General features: G+C 41.6%; 1 protein-coding gene across 2 annotated transcripts in view; it reads right to left on the bottom strand.

The window, feature by feature from the left end:
- The window catches only part of DNAH6 (dynein axonemal heavy chain 6), a 1,211,389-nt gene that overhangs the window by 859,474 nt on the left and 338,757 nt on the right, over positions 1-13,158 (bottom strand). For both annotated transcript variants that reach the window (XM_069236637.1, XM_069236634.1), the window contains exons 23-24: positions 4,145-4,241; positions 1,936-2,152 (exon numbers count right to left, since the gene is read on the bottom strand). In XM_069236637.1, coding sequence (XP_069092738.1) covers positions 1,936-2,152; positions 4,145-4,241 — 314 coding nt within the window. The remainder of the gene's footprint in view (positions 1-1,935; positions 2,153-4,144; positions 4,242-13,158) is intronic.

Here is a 13,158-nt window from a genome sequence, read left to right on the forward strand (position 1 = left end):
TTTGGGTGACGCGGAGCTGGTCGACGCACGCGGATCCGAACGACGGCATCCAACGGTGCGCGCGCAGGGTACTGCTCAGAAAAAAAAAACTCCGGATTCGAAGCTGATGCCAGGGAATTCTATGGTAAGGAAGCTGCAGCTAGAAGTCTCTATCAGATCCAACAGTTCTTCTCCCCCAACGTTCTACCACTTGTAACCATTTAATGTCATGATTGCTCCTGTTCATGACTTTTTCTTCTATAATTTTTTAAAACAGAAATAATTAATTTCTTCATCTTTATTCTTTACTTTTGTTCTTACACTTATTTTAGGTTGCAATGTGGGTGATAAACACTTTTGTATAGAGCTGTGCATGTGTTATTTCTTCTAAATAAAGCTTTTAAGCTTAAAAAAAAAGTGATGAAGTTATAACAACTGTACCAATCCTGTACAGCCTGTTTCAATGATGTAGGCTTTTCTCAAGGAATACGTTTACTGTTCTTTTCAGTATATTACAGAGAAAATGCTAATAATAGAGGCAAAAGTTACTGGCCTTAGCACTTACGGACCAGAAGATTAAAATGCTCACCATTTTTGATTCCCGTTCTGGTGTTATAGTTGAGAAATCAAGAGGTTTGAGTTTCATAATCGTATTTGTACACGTGATTGTGCAATCATAAAAATAACAAGCCTGTCCAGTTGCAAGTCTGTATTTTCTATGAACTGTAAAAGAGCCAGCAAGAAAAAAAATACTTTTTCAGGGGTCATATTACAGAAAGTACCCCAGGCAAAACTGGTGTTTATGCCTGCTTTTCACACCACCGGTGCACTTTGATATTGTAGAAAGGATCACAGATACGTGTGTGGTCTTTCTATAATAGGATTACACTGGCACACATTTTGCATTAGCTCAGTCATAAGAGGTGTTTTACGCATTTACATGAGGGTGTTTCCCATATACCTGAGTAAACACTTTGCCTCGGCACCCACTCCACATTACAGACCTGGACTTAGAGGCACAGCAGCTGTTGGGAGGGGATAATGGCCGTACTGTCAGTGTCCCTCTGCCAAGGGTGCCTCTTTGGAGGACATATGGGGGATCCCAAGGACCTGCAGGTGGGTGCAGTCATTCAATGCACCCACCTGCAGGCAATCCCTGCCCTCATTTAAATGTGAGGCTAGGTCTGCTGCCTCAGTGGGTTACAATAGCTGGTCCACTGTTTTCACTAATATGCTAATCTCAGTGCAAACCAAAGTTTGCACCTGCAGAGTCCAACAAATTCACTCTATTAGGACTAATTGGGCTGTTTTTAAGCTGGCACACCCAATTGAATGTGTGCTTTAGTGCAGACAGGAGCAGTGCATCTTAAATATAATACAGGTGCTGAGATCTCAAATTGTGTCCTTTACTGCATTGTCAAAGTGCAAAAAGCTGGGTCTCATTTTGAACAACTGTTGTAGACAATGTCTTTGTCTGCAGTTTGCATTGTCAGATCTAAAGTTGGTGCTATGCTTTTTAAAATTGATTTCTACTTTGCATACTTTTCAAAAACAGTTAGAGGCACCTACTTATTGTCTGTTGAACCCCACAGGCATCTTGAATATCGGTTCTACTGAAGGATCAACATCAATAGACTGTAATATCAACTATAAATATTGTTATTATTTATTATTAACATATTTTAGTCATGCCACCATCTAAGGCTCAAGTGAGTTTTGGGCTGCAGTGTTGTGTTGATGGGTTTCTTTGTTATTGCAACTCAACTACTATTTTCATGCAGAAGCACTTTTGTTACACCATACAAAACAAATTCTGCATCACCATACCATCGAGCATGTAATAGCAGCAGACAAAAACATTTTTTATCAGGTTTCAAGATGGATACTGTGCTACTGAAGCCATGGCATGGCTCCTACGCACACTCACAAATTGACATTAGATAACAACAGTCTTACCCGCTCTCCCTCAGGTGACAGCATTGCTAATATATCATTTGTGAACACCTTTTCTTGCTCTCCAGCTGTGGTAGGATCTCCCTCAGAAGGCTTTACTTCAGCAAATTGTAGCCTGGAAATGGAGTCAAAGCATTTCCTCAAATGAGGCTGAACAGCTTGAGGATTGCGGGTCTGAGCCAAAATCTCCAGCAGTTCATCATTTGATAAAAAGTAGAACCTGTCCAATGCAAAACATATACAACTTTAAATGAGCATATAATATACCAAAATTGGAATGTGAGAAGTATAAACTGATCCACATGATATTATAGATAATATTTTATGGCTGTATATTTTGGAATGCATTTCATTGATAATTGAAACACGTTCCAATACAGACAAAGATGGAGCTGATCATTGGCACATCTACCCATATATGCAGACATACACATAAGATAACACAGCAGACTTTATTAGATTGAACTGTTTTTTACTTTCATGTTGGCCTACAAGAACCATTTGTAAACTAAACACTGAATAAATTACTACCTGCAAACAATCAAACAGAGCCATAATAATGGTTTAAAGAGTTACGCAAGCAGCATTAACATAACATAACAAATGTGTATCTTTTGTAAAACTAACTTTACAAAGTACAAATCATAGTAAGAATATAAATCATATGAAGAAGTGTAGATCGATTATGCAAAATGGTTTTCACTAACAACAGAAAGTAAGTCATGGTTATTTGCAGACAACCAACATGACACACAACACTGTAGATTAAAGGTGCCTCTGACCTTACACTCATCAGCTGGAAAGTACTGGGACAGAGATGCTCTGAGGAAAGTATCTAACACCTTTTGAAGTTTATCACCCATGGGCTTGGCACACAAAGGCATAGGCAAGATGCAGTGATCAGTTGTTGAGGGCTCAAGTGTCTTAATAGATAGTCCCAAAGAGCATGTTTTGGAATCCACCATTAGGGTTCGGTGAACCCTACATGGTTTTATGGTGAGTGGTTGCTAGTGCAAACCTATGTGTCTTATAAGGGCTCCTCCCCAGCAGTATCCCAGCACATTCATCCTGAGGTGTCTAGAAGTGATGATTCTATTTTCATGAATTCCTTAGCGAAGCGATTTTTTAATGGCCGATGCTCTATTTAGGATGTGTCACTGGCCTCCTCTGAAAACAATGAACAGGAAAACTGTGTTTCAAAATTTCCAGTCACTTGTTTGTCCAGCTATTCATTCATTCATTCCTTTATTTCCTGTCTGCATTTTGTAGCATCTATGGGTCAGTCCTCAGCTAATTTATCCCTTACTTGGGTTTGCTCCTTCTCTGAACCCACCCCTCAAGTTCTGATTGTTCCCTTTTTCTAAGCTTCAGTGACTTGTGCTCAGTGGATTTCCTTACAGTGCACTTGCTGCAGAATAGACAAGGGTTTATTCCTTGAACCGCCTCCGAATTCTGGGCACCTGATTTGCTGAAATGGCATTTTCTTTTCCATATCTGATAGGAGTAGAGGACTTAATTAAGTGATGCTGGGCACACCCTTGCACCCTTACTCTCTCACATCATCAGGCTCTGAAGACTGTCATCATAACCTCAACACCTTTCAAATGGGGCAACCCTGAACACTACTGCCTGCGACCGCCCTCTCACCCTGATCACGCACATGGACCTGGAGCTATTGGAAAAATCTTTCAACAGCTTCATGTTCTACTGACAGTATCTTTACCACAACCAAGCCAATCCCTCTGGTGGTCTCAGAACTAATCTCTTTGTCACATACATAAACTCTGGTTACTCCCACCACCTTGCCCCATGTGAACCCACTCCTGCAATAGCACTTTAGAGATGAATTGGGCATTCTGAGTGCAGTAAATTTCACAGTGTTGTATAAACAAATTAACTTATCTTGCTTGATCATTTGTTTGGCAAATTATTACTTTTCTTTATTTCTCCTAGCTGGAATCAGGGCACATTTATTGCTTATATGCATTGTCCTCTTCACTTGAAATACATTTACTGCACTTATCTGAAGTAATTACGAATATTACACAAATCAATTACTGTAAAAAGTCAGAACAAGTACAGCATTCATGATTTTTGAAACTAAGATAGAAAAAATGCAAAACTGTTTACTAGGGTTGCTATCTCACATTCAAGAAGGAAATACATCTACCAATCGAGGAGCATATTAATTTCATTGTTTTTTTCTACTTACCGAGGAAAGATAACTCTCTTTGATTCCAAGTAAGCCTCAAGGCACTTTTGAATTTCATCAAGAAGACCATTATTATTATGAAAAGTCTCTAGCAAACCTGTAGCATAAAAAGAAACATTCTTCTAACCTAGATTCAATAAAATGTGACATAAAGTAATAAAGCTGTAAGAGAAAATTTACTAAAGGATCTAAAAGCCTCAGAAGGGGCACTATCAAAATAAGAAGTATAAATATAGCAATTTAACAGAATTGTGGATAACCTTTTACTTTGCTAATGCCATTGACGTGACTCTACCAAATTTGGTAAATTACTCAAAGATTGCTAAACACTTACGATTTTACATGTTGATGCCAAAGTATTATCTACTCACACATAAAAACTCTTCTTTCATCATCAATACTTTATAATCTCTACAAGTAGACACCAAACGTATCAATTGTTTTTCAGCAGCATCTAAAAGCCACAAAACCCTTGTGGAAGAGCAAAGACATTTAGTAACTTCTAGGAGACAAAAAAACAATAGAGAAAGTATCACAGATAAAAACTGAATGCTAGACACAATTCCGTCACTGTACATGATCCCTTTCTCGTGCAATGTGTTGAGCTTGCCCCAATATTTCTTTTATTGCTCAGTTTTCTATATTGCCATTTAAATAAAAAACAGTAAATGTTATGCCTGCAACCCGGAGGACATTTTGTCAATTAAAAACAGGAAATCAACACTCTCAAACCCACTTTCCCCACCCAACAACCAAACCAGAAATCATAACTGATGAACACAAAGGAGGGCACTGTGGAAACATACTTGCAATATTAATAAGCAACACTTTTACAGAAATGTAATATGGTAATATCTGTCCATTATTCACCAAACCTGTGGCGATTTAGTCCACTGTGCTAATATTTTTAAAGAAATTATTTCTTCAAAAATGATCAATGAGATAAACACTGGCTTCAGTTGCAGCCAATATTAATTTAACTGGCTTTCAAGCAGCTTTTATTTATTTTTATAAAACCGAGTCTTTTTTCCGCAATTAGCAAAAGTAAATTAAGAAATTCAATTTATTGACTGTCATGCACGAGCAAATTTCAGGGGTCCAGCTTCAAAGTGTAACTAAGATTAAGACATACTTAACACATGATTAACAAGATCAAAGGTGTAATATAAAGAGAGTAAGATGTTATAATCAACAGAAAATAAAGCAGAATTCAAATTCACATTAAAAAACGTGATAGAAGATTAGTAAATGTATGTGCACTATATACATAACTATGCAATACCTATACATACATATATATATATATATATATATATATATATTCACTGAAGTGAAGAAAACAAAGGTTTGAGAGACGTTATAGTTAGGCTCACATTTTAAACATACAAAACCAAAGAAATTCAACAGTTAGAGCTAGAGTTATCTCAAGTAATTATAACTCATGCCCTAAGGTAACTATAACTATCACCCCCACCATGCACAGTTTTTTCATCAAAAATGTTACTACAAATATTACAGTGATATTAACAATGATGTTATCAAAGATGTCATGAGTGCCGTAATTTGTGGGGTAATTAGCAGTGCATGGTGAGGGTGTGAGTTATAGTTACCTTAGGGCAGAAGTAGCAGACAGTGCACATTCTAAGGGTGCTAGGCAAGGGAGCCTCTGCACTGCCCATGACATGGCCCTGGTACCCCCAGCACTGCCTTTCCACCAGCCTTTTCATGACGGGGACCCCGCCATGAAAAGGTTGGCAGAAAGTGGACTTGTGATCAGCGTGGCGGGGCTGAAGTCAGCACTGTAAGTGGCTGACCACGACTCCGACCGCTGCCACCCTGTTGGGCTCCGTGATCATGGCAGTGGCAGGTGTCCTCTTGTAGTCTAACTACCAGGGTTGTAATCTGGTGGTCAGATCGCCAGGAGTACGGCAGTCTGACCACCACCACGAGTTTGGCGGTCTCAAGACCGCCAAACTCATAAAAAGGCCCTAAATGTGAATTAGGTTTAAGTGAAAAAAGCTATTTAAGTATATTATGAGTTTTTTGTATGTTTTACCCTCAAGGTTTTCAAATATTCAACTTTGGTTAGCATGTATTCATACAAGAAATGTCATTTAGTGTTGAGATATTGGCTCTATAGCATTTAAGAGTAAAAGGTCTCCCAAGTTAGCCTCATTCTCATCCTAGCAAGTTACTGCATGAGGTGCAGATGTTTGTGTGCAATACATATAAATCTCTTGAGGTTGATTCTGTTGTTAATCCTTAGAGGTTGAAACAATAAAGAATATTGGGTTGGGTTATAGAAACACCTGTTGTTTGAAGTATTATTATCCTGCAAGTGTGCATTATCCTTACCCTTAGTATTACTGCACTTATAATTAATGAACTCACTTATACGTCATTATTTCCAGAGAAGCCCAGTGCCAAGAAAAGGCACTCTCATGGAGAGGTGAATATTACAATTGGCAATTAATTACATTGCGGCAATTGGCAAAAAATTGTTTTTTGCAGGAAACTATACAATGGTAAATGGCTGTATAGGGACAATTTTTGCTTTTGCCCTGGGTATTACAAAAATAGTGTCCCTATGAAGACATTTTTAGTATTCATTTCGTGAAATTCGTGCTCTGCTCCTGAGAAAACATTTTTCAAGTGAGAAAGATCACACTTTTGGTTTTAACTGCTTCAATGAAATGGGAATGTGCCAATCTTTGATAAAACTTTAAGCTGTGTTTATTGCTAGCCCAACCCCTTTCAAAGGAGCACTGTTAAGAGAGCCTACCTGTGCTTTTTGAAAAGAGTTAGAATCACAAGCACAAAGCATTTTAACTACTTAGGCCTTAGATTTTCAGAGAATGGGGACTGGAAAACACAAAAAGAAGCCTGTCACCAATATGGCCTGGACCAGCAAGGCCATTTACAGATTTGCAGCTAAATTAGGGTCTAAACATATACCACACAAAATTATATTATAGAATGCCAACACAATTTCTGCTGCTAAATATGGGGCGACAATCTGGGGTTTAGGGGATAGTACCATCCTGCAAGTCCAAGATGTCAAATTCCGAAGAAGGCTGTTAGTGGTTTCAAAATCAACCCCCAGCACCATTATTCAACAAGAACTAGGTTTACAGCCGATAGCAGCTAAAACTGCATTGAGACCACTGTTACTCTGGCATTCAGTCTGGTCCAAAAACATAGCTATTTTAACTCAGGACATTATAAGAGTCTGTATGTCATTAGACCAAGCACACAAGATACCTTGGCTTTCTGAAATTAAGAAGGCCCTATATATCATAGATGATAACATGAATTTGTGGGAGAGCCCGGGGGATATAGCATGATTCCCAAAAAACACTATGAAGCACTTAGCCATGGAAACCCTAAGCCAGGTTGATACTGGTAAGGCAGAGACAAAACTGACAGTTGTGCTATACACATCTTAACAAACTTTGTATTGACTCCAACATTACCTGAGATGGGTTCATAATTCACATCATAGATCTTAATTGATTAGGTTTCAATTTTCCACCATCTGGTAGCATTTCCAACTGGCTCTAAGTAGGCACCTAAGGACATTAAATGCCCTTTTGATAATGTAACATCTCAATCCACACTACATGTGGTTATCTTTTGTAAATGTTTATATTGAAGGCAGGAAAAAGTATTTAAAGCCCCTCTTTTAAGTGAAGGTCGGTCTTATAAAACAGCATATCAATTCTTGATGGAAATTTGAGATGCCAAGTCTAGTTTTGCTGGAAGGGAAGGTGCCATGGGAAGTGGAGGTTTGGACCACCAAGCTCTCTGGGGTGGGATGTTGGGTGAGGAAGCTAAGATCATTTGGAGCTGGGCGATTGCAGCGGCCAACTGTTCTATTTACAGGAGCCCCTGTGCTGGGTCTGGACCACATCCCCAGCAGGACATCAGTGAGGCTTCATTAAAGGGTAACATTGGTTCCGATGTGGTAACCACCGGCTGAAGCACCTCCATCAGGAGGTTAGTCCTGATTGGCACAGTAGGCTGATCTAGGTCCAAGACGTCAGCTGCCCTACGCACAACCATAGCATAAGACGCTCCCTCCTCCAAAGCCACAGTAAGAGGTGAGAGCATGCCAGTATATGTAGAGGTGTCCAGTCCACTCACTTCTCCTAACTCCCATTCCTCACCAATGCCTGGTTAATCATACTAAGACTCAGGCAATAATCTGGCCCCTGATGGCGCTGTCGGCACCCGAATCAGCGCCATATGACACCATTCTGGCTCATCGGGTATGAGGATGGGGTTTGCACCATCGGTGGGCGCCGGTGGCATGGGGACCGTCGACATCTGGAACGACACCAGAGGATGGCGACTGTGCGGACTCGGCGTCGTTCTGGATCTGATATCGGATCAAGGAGCCCCCCATCTGCACTGAAGCAGCCAGCGTGGAACCTGATGGAGCCTCTGCGACCCTGCGGGGCCTGAAGGTGCACCAGCGGGGGCATCCCGCTCAAATACGAGATGTACGGCCTTGTAAAACTCCTTGACTTGAGCGGAGGTTGCTCCGGCTCCCAGAAAGGGGGGGGGGGGAGACTCAAAGTCAACCCTGGCATCGTAACTGTGCTCGGAACGTCAAAGTTCCCCACTCGCCTCATCAGCCGACGGACGAGGTGAAGTCAAAGTCTGCTTGGACTTCTTCTTCTCGTGCCTCTTCCCTGAGTGCCTGGAGGATCTTGAGTGAGATGAAGAGGACTTGGGGCTCGTGGAGAGGTCCCACGACCTTCTCCTCGACTGGGACCATGACCTCCAAGGAGTTGCGCTGACTGACATTAACCCCCGGGCCGCCATGAGTTTCAGGGACCGCTCCCTCAAAGCTTTCGGAGCCATGGCCCGGCAGTCAAAACACAACTTCAAGTCATGGTCTCGGTCCAGCCACCAGAGTCATACCTTATGGGGTCCGTCACCAACATGGTGCGGTGGCAGGCGCCGCACGGCTTGAACCTCGTCTTCCTAGATGACATCCCAGACTAGCAAAAAATCTTTGACAAAAAGGTCGAATAAAGACTATAAAAAAAAGATAGAGGGTAGCTTGATTTCGGATCTGCGCTAACTGCTGTAGAAGGAAAAGAACTGATGTACGTGTGCCTGGTGGTGCCTTTATAGGCGACCGTGACGTTACAAATGGCTCCAACGACGCCGCCGAGGGCACACAGATCCAAATGACGCCAACCGATGGCGAGCGCAAGGGTAATGCTCAGCAAAAATTCCAGATTCCATGCTGACGATGGGGAATTCTAAGTTAAGGAATCAGCAGCTAGAAGTCTATATCAGATGTCATATGATTCCAACTGGATCAGACAACCATCTGATTCATAAATGTCAGGGCTGCCCACCCTCTAACTTCCCAGATATTTACATCAACAGAAAGACCCAGGGGATTCTTCTGAGTTTGGTGGATGGGGTTTGTGAAAATCCATCAAGAATTGGTGGATGTGGCAACCACCCTATTTAGAGTATATATACAAGGCAATAAAAATTTACTTAAAATTGACTTACCTCTGCTGTAACTGCCTGTAAAGGGCAAATGGGGGATTCTAGAAAATGTTAATAACAAAGCTAAATTATGCCAGGTAATTCAAGGTTACATTCATCACGCCATTCTCAGATCAGCCAACAAGACCTTTCATACACATAAAATAATATATGTAAATAATATAGGCAAATAGATATTTAAGGTGTGAATGACTTTACTATTTATTGACTCTTTGATCAAAGATTATTTCCTTCCATCAACCTGTGATCCTCTCGGATTCCTTCCTTTTTTTAAATTTTTTTCATATTAAATCCCAAACAGTCAAACATGGACACATACGAAAGATCATTCCATACATGTGGTAAATTACAACAAAATTCATTCAACAATAGACATCACATATTCAATTGATTATAATGGAAGTGATATCAGACTATTAATTCCAAATATAATTCATACTGAAATAGCACCATCTGTTCACACTTTGGCCAGCATCTACACAAATCCCAATCATGACTTACTGAGCAGCAAGCCAGTCATCATATCCAAGTTAGTTGGAAAGCCATTGATCCAATTTGAGCAAACCTTTTTACCTAGTCTCCTAGTGTTTCTTCCCTTACAATTATACAGTGATCTTCCAAGATTTTATATATTAAACAAAGGTCCAAACCACTGCTGAAATGTAGGGGGTTCAACACTTTTCCAGATAGTTGCAATAAGGAGGCGAGTCAGAGTCATAGAAATACAAATAAAATAAACTTGGCCCAGATCTCTCTTGTGACGGTGGTCATATCCAAAAAGCATCATGGCAGGCGTTAAAGAGATCATTCTCCCAAAAAGATTCCACGAAAAGGACTCTATCTCTCCCTTGAACAGCTGATGTTTCTCACAGCTATAAAACATATGTGGTGTGTGCGCTGGTACCTTCCCACATCTAACGCACTTATCGTCCACTCTCTTACACCAGACAAACAGCTTGACCAGAGTAAAGTACAATCTAAATATTGTTTTAAAATGTTGGGCCCTCAAATTAGATGAGAGAAGAATTTTGATCCCTATACTAATTGATGTCTGCATACCCACAGCGTCCTCAACTAATGTTTGTGCCCAATAATCCTCCTGATGATTTAGGTCATCAGGAACCACAGTATTGATCAGAGTAAAATACACGTGCCCTATTTTACACCCCAAACCTAGAATGACGTTTAAAAGGGAAACTCTTTCCAGCGAGAAAGTACTCTGTGCAATTTTCCCAATACAATCTCTTATCTGAAGGCATTTAAAGAAGGTCATATCACCTAACCCATATTCCTACTGCAACTCAGAAAATGCAGATAGCTGTTCAGTTAGATAAAGATCACCTAATTTATTGAGGCAGGGTAACTCCTATTGCTGCCCAAAAAGATCATAGGATATTGCTGGAAAATGCAAAAGAAAACCAAAAAAACATTAAATCGTTTAGTACCCATTAATTTACAAACCTTCTTCCAGACCCTCCAGGACACAACCAGAGTCTTGAACCTCACTTTTTTCATAGGAAGATAACCGTGTGCCGAACTCCCAAGTGCTAACTCATAAATCGTACGAAGTCCATTGATCTACCCCTTTCTACTAAAATCAAAACCACCATCTGCTGAAGAAGGGCAGACCATTAGTAAAATAGAAAGTTGGGAACTGCCCAACCTCCATGCTCTCGTGGGTGACTTAAGAATTTGAGGGCCTGCCAGATCTTGTTGTACTGCCACATAAAATTAATACATATTGAATCAAATTTTCGGAGATGAGACTTATCCAATTCAAGAGGTATGGTTCGAAATAAATACAGCACCTTGGGCAAAACCAACATTTTCAATGTTACACCTTCTTACCAGGGCTAAATTTAAGCTATTAATACGCCATAAGTCAAAGCTCATATTACTTATTAAAGGATTAAGGTTGATCTGGTATAAAGATTTAAACTTAGATGTTATCTTAATGCCTAGTTATGTAGCAACATCCACCCTACAGGTATTACTCAAATCAATATTGGCTGTGCAGACAATTTGCGTGTTTTCCTTATTGAGTAGATAACCAAAGTTTCTCCTAAATTCCTCAGCCAGTTTCTCAACCTTCGGCATAGTGGTATATGGATCTGGTGTTATTATTGCAATGTCATCTGTACAGGCTTACACCTTAGTGCCAAACGGATTTACCTAGACTGGTTTGATGGTCTGTGTTAGAAATGGGGTCTTTTGGTTGACAGTCAGGTTACCCCCTGTTCAAGCAAGGACCCTCACTCTAGTCAGGGTAAAAGAGAATCACTCTCAGCTAACCCCTGCTTACCCCCTTGGTAGCTTGGCAGAGGAGTAGGCTTAACTTAACTCCCTCAACAGATGGCCCTAGGGTACAGGCTAGGCTCCGCTCCTGGTGTTCTCTCATGGAACCCTCCAGGACCTGGGACTGGATCTCAGGCACCGTGGGCCTCAGCCCATCCCCATTCCTTCTCCTCTGAGACTGGACATGGGGTCCTTCACCCATCCCACTACACTGGGACCGACCTGGGACACTACAATCCTTCCCTACCTCACCTGGTTGGGAAATACCTAGACCACTCCTCTCAGGCACCCCCCCAAATGCCTCTTCAGACTCTCTGGTACTCACCCAAAGGTCTGCCTCCAGTGTAAGTTCCCTGGGGTCAGAGAACTCACACTCCACCTGGTGTTGGCATAGCTCTGAAAAATAAGGACTAGACATATGCTCTCCAGCAATTACATCACTCAGCCCTCACATGAATTTACCAAAGTACCCTTCACCCAACCATCCAGTGACTCTGCTTTGAAAAAGCACCCCACGTCACCCTCCTGAGACTGGTGAGACAGTACCTTACTGTCCCTGACACTCAACCCACACTCTTCTGGGATGTATTCATACTCCATAACCAGAACTTCTACCTGGGGGGAACCCCTCTCCCTGTCACTCTCACCTAGAGTCAGTAGAGTGTCCCTCCACCAATAGGAATATGACTCCCCATCCCAGTTCCCTAATCCACCTCAGGGACCCTGCGCATCACTGGAGCTACCTCATACCCCTGAACCTCCTGGTGTGTGTTAACTCCCTCCTTCAACTAGGGCACCACATCTCTGGGCATGTGCACTTCTTCAGCAGCACTGGATATAAAATCGTTGCTGCCACCATTCCAGCTGGACTCAGCCCTCATGACTTCCAGCTCCTTCATTTTGAGCTCATAAGCCCAAATCCTCTTTTTGATCTCCAAGTCCCTCCTCCTTTCTTCCAACTCCTTCGCTCTTCGCATCCTCAACTCCTTGAACTTCAACCGGTGAGCCCTCTCTGGCTGTCTGTCCTGTAACTCTTCAGGAGTCAGACCCTTGGGTGACACCCTGCTACCCATCCTGGGGACCCTCCCCCCAGCCGTAACAGGTACCTCCACTACACCACTGTGTATCTTCTGCACTTCCCCCATCCACATCCTCCTCCTCTGTGTGCCCTCCAGCCTCCTTGACTG

This window comes from Pleurodeles waltl, chromosome 1_2, assembly GCF_031143425.1.
Source record: "Pleurodeles waltl isolate 20211129_DDA chromosome 1_2, aPleWal1.hap1.20221129, whole genome shotgun sequence".
Classification (NCBI taxonomy): domain Eukaryota; kingdom Metazoa; phylum Chordata; class Amphibia; order Caudata; family Salamandridae; genus Pleurodeles; species Pleurodeles waltl.